The sequence below is a fragment of the Silene latifolia genome, chromosome 2 (assembly GCF_048544455.1).
Source record: "Silene latifolia isolate original U9 population chromosome 2, ASM4854445v1, whole genome shotgun sequence".
Taxonomy (NCBI): domain Eukaryota; kingdom Viridiplantae; phylum Streptophyta; class Magnoliopsida; order Caryophyllales; family Caryophyllaceae; genus Silene; species Silene latifolia.
In genome coordinates, this window is record NC_133527.1 from 108,685,827 (window position 1) to 108,695,814 (window position 9,988).

The 9,988-nt window shown below is 38.6% G+C and overlaps 1 protein-coding gene across 1 annotated transcript; it reads left to right on the forward strand.

Annotated features, from left to right (window-relative positions):
- Positions 1–207: 207 nt before the first annotated feature.
- On the forward strand, positions 208–2,792 carry LOC141630025 (delta(24)-sterol reductase-like). Its single transcript, XM_074442917.1, has 2 exons — positions 208–1,639; positions 1,992–2,792. Exons 1-2 carry the CDS (start codon positions 389–391, stop codon positions 2,442–2,444), a joined length of 1,704 nt encoding a protein of 567 aa, XP_074299018.1. The 5' UTR covers positions 208–388; the 3' UTR covers positions 2,445–2,792.
- Positions 2,793–9,988: the final 7,196 nt, after the last annotated feature.

Consider the following 9,988-nt stretch of genomic DNA (forward strand, 5'->3'; position numbering starts at 1 on the left):
AAAACCTTAATAATTGACTTTGTAGCCCAAAAAACTTGAAAAAAAAAAGGATTAACTTGTTATACTCCGTAGTAATTTGGCCTCCAAATTAGTTTTGGCTTTAAGGCCTCTGAAATCCTTGACACGGCCCTGACCCCTGACTATATTATTGCTGCCACGTTAGTCTAGTGCTGCATGACTTTACTGTCCTGCATCATCATTCCTCCAATATGTTGCATTGCATATTATGAAATTTTCACGCAGTTTTTGATTTATTTGATATTCTTCTTGCTTCGTCTCTGATCGATAATCTACCTGTTGTGGGTCTATTTAGATGTGCACATTGACTTGGATCCCTGATTTGTGACAGTTATTTTGTGAATTGTAGTTGAAGGGATCGTGTTAAAATATGTCAGAGTTGCATGCTCCACTTGTACGCCCAAAGAGGAAGAAAACAATAGTGGACTTCCTTGTCCAGTTTCGATGGATTTTTGTTATATTTTTTCTCCTCCCCGTCTCCTCCACTTTTTATTTCCTCATATATCTTGGTGACAAGAGGTCTGAATGGAAATCCTACAAGAAACGTCAGCAAGAACATGAAGAAAATGTAAGGAAAGTTGTGAAACGCCTTAAAGAAAGGAATCCAAAAGAAGACGGTCTTGTCTGCACAGCCCGAAAGCCGTGGGTTTCTGTGGGAATGAGAAATATCGATTACAAGAGGGCCCGACACTTTGAGGTTGATCTCTCAGCTTTTAGGAATATTCTTGAAATTGACAAAGAAAGAATGGTAGCCAAAGTTGAGCCTCTGGTGAATATGGGTCAAATCACAAGGGTAACTGTGCCCATGAATCTTTCTCTCGCTGTCGTTTCTGAGCTGGATGATCTCACTGTAGGTGGTCTTATTAACGGCTATGGAATCGAAGGAAGCTCCCATATTTATGGTCTGTTTGCAGACACAGTTGCAGCATATGAGATAGTTTTGGCCGATGGACGTGTTGTCAGAGCTACCAAGGATAATGAGTACTCTGACCTCTTCTACGCTATTCCGTGGTCTCAAGGTACTCTGGGATTGCTTGTTTCAGCTGAAATTAAGCTTATTCATATAAAGGAATACATGAGGTTGACATATACGCCAGTAAAAGGAAGCTTGAAAGAAGTTGCACAGGGTTATGCGGATTCCTTTACTCCAAAAGATGGAGATCAGGACAATCCTGAGAAGGTTCCCGATTTTGTAGAAGGTATGGTGTACAGTTCCTCGGAGGGAGTGATGATGACAGGGAGATACGCGTCCAAGAAAGAGGCTAAGAAAAAGGGTAATGTGATAAACAATTATGGAAGGTGGTATAAACCCTGGTTCTATCAACATGCCCAGACAGCTCTTAAAAGAGGGGAGTTTGTGGAGTACATTCCTACTAGGGACTATTATCATAGGCATACGAGGTCTATATACTGGGAAGGGAAGCTTCTTATTCCTTTTGGCGACCAGCTTTGGTTTAGAATTCTTCTTGGGTGGTTGATGCCTCCAAAAGTTTCCCTTCTTAAAGCCACCCAAGGTGAAGCCATTCGGAACTATTACCATGACAATCACATTGTTCAGGATCTGCTTGTGCCTCTGTACAGGGTCGGTGAGGCCCTTGTATTTGTTGACCGTGAGATGGAGGTAAACTCACATTTATTATTACTATTACTATTGTTGTTGTAATGTTGTTGTTGTTGCATTTGGAAGCTGTGTATGCCTGTATGACTACAATGCACCCATGTAAAATATATATTTCTTGTGTTAATGGCTGATTTGCAAGGATCTAGATTGCTGGCAAAAATCTATTCTAATTCGTGAGACCGTCTCTTACACAATTACTTAGGTTGGTTTCATAGTGATACCGTCTCTTACAAGAGCCACCGACTAAAACTATCTACATGTTTCTGACATCGAATGAATGTTGCCTTGACAAATAAATCTTAGAACTCGATACTTGCTAGCAATCCTTATAAATTTTATTTTATATCTCCAGGTCTACCCGATTTGGCTATGCCCACACAAACTGTTCAGGCTGCCGGTGAAAAGTATGATATATCCCGAAGCAGGGTTCGAGCAGCATAAGAGACAGGGTGACACATCATATGCCCAAATGTACACTGATGTGGGACTCTACTATACCCCTGAACCCATATTGAGAGGAGAGGTGTTTAATGTTGTTGATTCTGTGCGTAGGCTGGAAAAATGGCTAATTGAAATCCATGGATTCCAGACTCTATATGCTGTGACTGAGCTAAGTGAAAAGGATTTCTGGAGGATGTTTGATGCCTCACTGTATGAGAAGGTCAGGAGGAAATACGGAGCAGTGGGAACCTTCATGAGTGTGTACTACAAGTCGAAGAAGGGACGGAAGAGCGAGAAAGAGGTCGCTGATGCTGAAAAGGAGCAAGCCCAAGTGGAGACACCAGAAACTGACGTTGCTTATTAGTTTGTTTATCTTCTCTTGGTATAAGCTGGAACTTTTGCACAACTCTTCTGTGTGTTTGAATTTCTTGGAAAGGTTTCTTCACCCTTCTTCGTAGTCTTGCATACTTAAGAGGGGTTGTTTCTTAGTGTGCTAACCAGCTAAACTTGAATTTCATCTATGCATTTCATCACTTATATTCAAGTTGTGCATGTTTTAAAGACGGTCTATTATCTGGATTTCCGGGTTACAATTATTCCGAGTTGCATATTTAATTTTCACTAAAACTTGGGAGAGACGGTCTCTCATTAAGTTATTGCGAGACCAATCTTTCATACCCTTTTATTTGTATTTTAGAGGAAGTCAGTTTATACGGTGGATGAAAATCTGTTATTTTGCTACGACATACACTCCCTCTTTATCCTCTTGTTCGCGCTCAATTTAGTTAAGGTACTAAACTATCTAAAGAATAGATGGTTGGGCCTATTTAAGGTGATCCCGATGTGTCGTCAAACCACCAAACAAATTTATATCTCAACTAACTTAGCATAGCAAGCAAGTAGAGGTCGAACCCAAAGGACGGAGGTATTCAAATCATTCAATCAAGTTGTAGTTGTGCTAGAGTAATGGTGGATGTTCCGTTTGGACTTCAAATCCCTGAGTGTGTTAAGTTTCTGGATGAGGATGGGAATATTATTACTATACGAGTGGAGTTTGAATGGAAACCAATTCTCTGCAAGCAGTGTGGTGGAATTGGACATGAAACTGCTACTTGTAGAAAGCCAAAAAGTAAGGATAAGCCTGTTATTGAAAAGAAGCAATGGCGTCCTAAACCTGTCCAAAAGAAGCAGCCTGGGCCATCAGTGGTCCTTCCTGTTCCAACCCCTGTTTCTGCTGGCAAGCTTAAGGTTACTCCTGTGGCTGTTTCCTCTATAGTCCAACCTATGGTTACACCTATGGAGAAACCTAATGATTTTGAGGTGAATTGGACTGGGAATGGGAAGTATACTATGGCTGATACACTAATGAGACCTATTGTAAGGTTGAGTAGATAAGAGTTGATTGATGTTGACCAAAGTGTATCCAAGCTCTCACAATACTCTTTTTTTGGATGCCTTGAATAATGCCACTCCAAAAGTGGGCATTGGTACGAAAGGTAGTGCATTGCCTCCCCCTGGGGGTAATGCATAACATAGGATTCTGGAACATCAGGGGATTAAACAGTCCTGCAAAAACAAAAAACAGTTAAATGGTTCCTTCATCAACATCATGTAAGTCTGTTTGGTCTCCTTGAGACAAAGGTCAAGCCTATGTCTCTAAATAGTGTGAGTAATAGTATTTGTGCTAGTTGGAGTATTTCTACTAATACTAGATGGCATAAAGGTGGTAGAATATGGGTCATTTGGGATCCTGCTAAGTTTAGTGTTGTATTCTTGGAATATAATGCTCAATTTATCCATATGACAGTTAAGGATCTGGCAACTGGGGAGGGTTTTTATCTTACTATGGTGTATGCCTTCAATGAGGTAGAACATAGAAGAGCTCTTTGGAGTAGGCTTTGTGCTTTTAAGAACTTAATGAAGCTTGGGTGGTGTGTGGTGATTTCAACACTGTGCTTAGCCCATTAGAAAGATTAGGGGGATCTACTACTGAAGTGGAGATGGAAGATTTTCAGTGCTGTCTAGATGAGTGTGAGCTTACCGACAGTCCTGCTACAGGTTCCTTTTTTACCTGGAATAATAAGCAGGATCCCTCTACAAGAGTTTATAGTCGTTTGGATAGAGTGTTGGTTAATCAGGACTGGTTGAGGAAGTTTAATGCTAGCTATGCTCACTTTTATGCTGAAGGTTTAATGGATCATACTCCCTGTATTATCCAGACTGCTGCTGATAACCAACCAAAGAGAAGAAGTTTTAAGTATTTTAATATGTGGGGTACTAGTGATAATTTTCTTGACTGTGTGAAGAAGACATGGGAGCAACAGTGGTATATATGGCACCAAAATGTATATTCTAGTTAAGAAATTAAAAAGCTTGAAATACCCTCTGAAGATGTTAAATAGGGCTCAGTTTGATGACATTGAGAACAATACAGTAAGAGCTAGTCAACACCTGGAGTACATTCAAGGACAACTGAGAGGAGATCCACTGAATGCTGACCTAATCCACAGTGAGGTGGAGGCTGCCAAAACTTTTAGAGAGTTAAATGAGGCCTGTTATGCTTTTCTCCAGCAGAAATCCAAGGCTACTTGGGTGGCTAAAGGTGATAATAACACCAGATATTTCCATAGTGTGCTTAAAGGCAGGAATGCTAGGAACAAAGTGGTGAAAATTTCTGATCAATATGGGGTTGTGTGTGAGACTACTGACCAGATACAGGAAGCCTTCCTGAGCTTTTACAAACAACTTTTGGGATCCAGTAAGGAGACCTCTCCTGTATGTGATGCTGTAGTAAACCAGGGTAATATTTGTACTCCAGCACATGCTGACATCCTACTAGCTCCTGTCACTAATCCTGAAATAAAGAAGGTTATGTTCTCTATTTCAATTCATAAGTCTGCTGGACCAGATGGATTTTCTAGTGCCTTCTTCAGGGATTCCTGGGATATAGTTGGGGACACTGTGTGTAATGCAATCAAAGATTTCTTTCATAGTGGTAAAATGTTAAAGCAGCTAAATCATACTCTCATCTCTCTTATTCCAAAATATGAGCTGCCTCAGAATGTTACACAGTTTCGGCCTATTTCATGCTGCAATGTTGTTTACAAGTGCATTTCTAAACTCTTATGTAATAGGATGGCATGTGTTTTACCTAGCCTTATTAGTCCCAACCAAGGGGGCTTTATAAAAAGGAGGAGTATTGTGGAGAATATTTTGATATGCCAAGATGTTGTGAAGCTATATAATAGGAAATCTATATCCCCTCGTTTTATGCTTAAAGTTGCTCTTAAAAAAGCTTATGATTCCATCAGTTGGACTTTCTTGGGTCAAATGCTTAGAGCTTTACACTTCCCTGAAAAGTTTGTTGATTTGTTGCTGGAATGTGTGTGTACTGCTTCGTACTCTCTTGTAATGAATAGTGAAGTTTTTGGCTTCTTCAAGGGGCAGAAGGGGTTGAGACAAGGTGATCCTTTATCACCTCTTTTGTTCACAGTTGCAATGGAATACTTGAGCAGATTTATGCATTATATCACTGGAATGGTCCAATTTAACTATCATCCCTTGTGCTCTAAGCTGAGGTTATCCCACCTCATGTTTGCTGACGACCTCCTCTTGTTCAGTAAGGGTGATGCAACTTCAATAATGGTTTTGCTTAGGGTTTTTGCTACCTTCTCTCAAGCTTCTGGATTACAAATGAACAATTTTAAAACAAATGCATATTTTAATGGTGTCCAAGGTAGTATTAAATCTGAGATTTTTGCAAATTTCAGGGTTCCAGGAAGGTCAACTCCCTTTCTCTTATCTTGGAGTCCCTATTACTGCTGGAAGAAACTTGTTTCTAAGATCAGAGGGTTTGGTGCTAGGCATCTCTCTTATGCAGGGAGACTAGTCTTGGTTAACACTGTTTTAACGTCCCTTTATACCTACTGGGCTAATATTTTTATCATTCCAAAGGGTGTTCTCCAGCAAGTTGATGCCATTTGCAGAAATTATCTTTGGGACGGGAAAGTGGATTTTGTTAGGGTTCCTTTAGTTAGTTGGGAGAAGGTTTGTGTCCCAAAGAAAGAAGGAGGATTGGGAATCAGGGATTCATACAATTGGAATATGGCTGCTATTGGGAAATTAGTTTGGTGGATTTTTTCTAAACCTGACAGTTTGTGGGTGTTAGAAATCTATATCTCGTAACTTATCATATTCATATATGTTTCAAATTAATTTAGTCATAAAATTAAATGTTGATCTTATGCATGCATACAATAATAAGAATAAGGAAGAAATCATCATCTTACATTGAAGATTTCGGATTATTGGGCACAAGTGAGTTCTCCTACTCACTTGTTCTTGAGCTTCCTAAAATGGATGAACAAGGATTCAAGTATAGAATCCCTCCCAAGGAATAATACCCAAGATAACTACTTAATTAAAATTAATATTATTAATACTAGAACATTATTAATTTAAATAAAATTAACCCAAAAATCTTTATTTTGTTCTCTTTATTTCGGTTAAGAGAAGGGAGAAAGAGGAAGAATTTTATCTCTCTAAAACTCTTATTTTAGATGTGTGAATCAATGAATGAATACTCTAATATTCAAGTAGTGTATATTAGGTAAAAATTAGAAGAAAAACCCATGGTTTTTCCTTCACAAAACCGGGTAGAGGGAGGGTTAATGAGGGCCAATGCATGAGCAAGGTGCTCTTCACAAGAGGCACTAGGTTTGCATGGCTAGGTTTAGGTAAAAATGATTATGTTTACCACTTAGTTAATAAACATAATATTTTCCTAATACACCCCATTATTTCGGTCATATTAAGATAAAATGGATTCCATTTTATCTTTGTCAATTTGTCAATTTGTCACATGTCATATGTCATGTAAAATTGTTGTGTATTTTTAACATATTAAAAATCAACGCATTAATAAAAAATACGTCATATACAAAATTGACTTAGTAATTCATAATTACTTGTACCAAAATATTTTACCAATTATAAATCACAACATCTTGTATTTATAATAAATTATTCATTCAAATGCAATTGTTTCCATAAACAATAATTTCATCTAAGTAACAAAACAATTTGATCACTTAAACCGTATCTTATTTAATCAAATTGTAATGAGATACGTAAATATTACTTCCAAAATCGTCCGTCAATTTTAAGTAATTTAATTAACCCGTATCGTCATACGATCAATTAAATAATCAATTAAGAGTGTTACCCTTTAGGTATGATCTAAGGGGATCAACTGATCACCATCGTCGCACGACAGTAATGTCAAACTCTAGTCAGCCAATCATTACCGATATGTGTGGACCAGTTGACAGTAAAATATTACTTCCCAATTGTATTCTTTAGAATGAGAATTAAACATGTGATCATCATGATCAACAGTTGTGATCGCATTATTGTCGGAGGACACATATTCCAACAGTGGGTTAGATGGGTTCATCATCTGTATATGAAAGATGCTGCGGCCTGGCCTGACTATACTCCAAAAACTGATGTTAGCTGGAGTTGGAAGGCTATTGTTAAAACCAGGAATAAATTTTTAGGGTACTATTCTGCTAATCTGTGGCATGGGTCTAGCAGAGGGTATTATGTCAGTAATGGTTATGAGGTTATTAGGAGGAGAATGCAGGTTGTTACTTTGTATAAGCAGGTTTGGAATGCTTGGTGTGTCCCTAAACACCAGTTCATAGAGTGGCTTATTGCCAAGGAAGTTCTTCAGATGAAGGACAAACTGTTTAAGTTAGGATGCTGTACTGATGCTCTGTGTCTGCTCTGTGGAAGTGCAGATGAAACACATAGCCATGTTTTCAGAAATTGTGATTATAGCAGTAAGATTCTGACAAATGTAGCAGCTCTTTGTGGGGTACGGGTTCCTGCCAGCAGTACAATCTTATGGGTGCCTAATAGAAGGATCACAAAGTTGCAGAGAGGAGTCATTGGGAGTGTGTTCACGGCTGCACACTATGCTATTTGGATGCAACGTAACAGAGTAAGGGTGGAGTTTTGCTTGATGAAGCCTGAGATGGTAGTGTCTCAAGTCCAAAATCAATGTAAGATGAGGATTCTGGCAAAAATGTCTGATGGGATGCAACAAAAAGATGTTACTTGGTTGAGTAGTCTTCCTTTGATGAGATAGTTTATTTATTCGACTACTAAATGTGGAAATGTTGTAAAATGGTAGCTTGTAATAGCTTGTTTGTGCTTAATGGAAGTTCTTACATTTCACCAAAAAAAAAAGTTGTAGTTGTGCTAGGATTATCACAATTAAAGAAGGTTTATAATACAAACTAATGCAAAGCAAGCGAAAAGCAAGAATTAAATCAACAAGAAGGGAAACACTAGAGTGTCATGGGATCATAGGGAAAATCATGTTATAACACATAAATGAGTCACATATAGGATTAGTGTTGGGTTAGAACCGAGTTGGCTTAGATCTTATGGTTCCTAGGTCGACTTAAGTCTCCCTATTCAACATCATGCATGATCTAACAATCCTTGAGTTGGTTTATATCTTACAAGGCTTGTTGAAGAGGTAGATAATCATGCTAGGTTGTCAATCAAGTATTTCATCAAACATAACATGTACATAAGTTGAAACTACAACAAATAATCTCGTTCATATGACCTCTTTAAGCATGGATCTATCCCATAATTAATCCCCTAACCCACCCCCCCCCCTCAACTAACCCTAGCTACAAGACCACTCATTACACACATCATGGTTACCATGACAACAATGGTGTCAAACATCGTAACACAAGTAAACATGATGATTAAGCAAGATAATAAACAAGGGATTAACAAAGACAGAGATAAAGAAAGTATACCAACAAAGTAATGCAAAGATGAACATAAATAAGAAGGGTTCTTGAATGGAGATGAAGACTTGTCACTAATCTTCAATACAAAACCAAAAGAAAATCCAAATGTAAACTATTGAAATGTAAAGTGCAAGAACTATATTCAAAGATTGATTATTGAAAGATTAAAGTAATTTGTGTGGAAAGATTAAGGACTAATCTATGAGAGTAATCTAATCTAAGAGAGTTTTTTAATCTAATATAATCTAACCTAATCCTCTCCAAGGAGGCATAAACCTCAAATTATTATAGCGGCTACAAGATTAAGGTTTGATTAGGGTGAGAAGAGGGTGACGGAAAGGTGAGAAATCAAGTGCCCCGCCCGAGCCATTAGTGACCTGGGCGGGTTATGAGTTAGTATTTGTCATTGTGCTTTGAACCCGTGCGAGCTGAGGCCTAGGTCGGGCGAGAAGGTGCTGAACCCTGGCGGGTTGGTGCCCCGCTTGGCTATTTGAGCTCAGATTGTAAAACGGACGTCATTTCCTTATCCGGACTCCTATTAGAGTGATTCAAAGCCTAGACCACTTTATTTTTAGACGCTGTTCTATCTATCTTAGTTTCAGAACCAAAAATTGTAACTCCCCCTTTTTACCCAACGAAGGTAATTGAGAGATGTTACCATCTCGGTTTCCCGAGGCAGTGAATTAGAGTTACAATCACGAAACACTTAAATATAAATAAATTATTTAGTGGATTACATAACCATAAATGAATGAATGAAATAATACAACTCATGACTACTATACTGTTATAATGAAAGGACACTCAGCTCCAAGGTCAAGGCTTATCCCGTCTCCTACGTGACACCAAAAAAACCTGTACTCAACCTGCTCCCCATACGATCGGAAATATCATATGGATCGGCACAGACCACCCCAGTAATCGGTGACAAGTAAACAGACACACAACACGTCAGTTTCAATAAATAAATATAAGACGCAACATGATAAATGACTATGTGTAGATACCTCATTTCTGCACCTCCTCCAAACCACCCGGTGATGATTGGGCCGCATGTTTGGTACGCGGAACG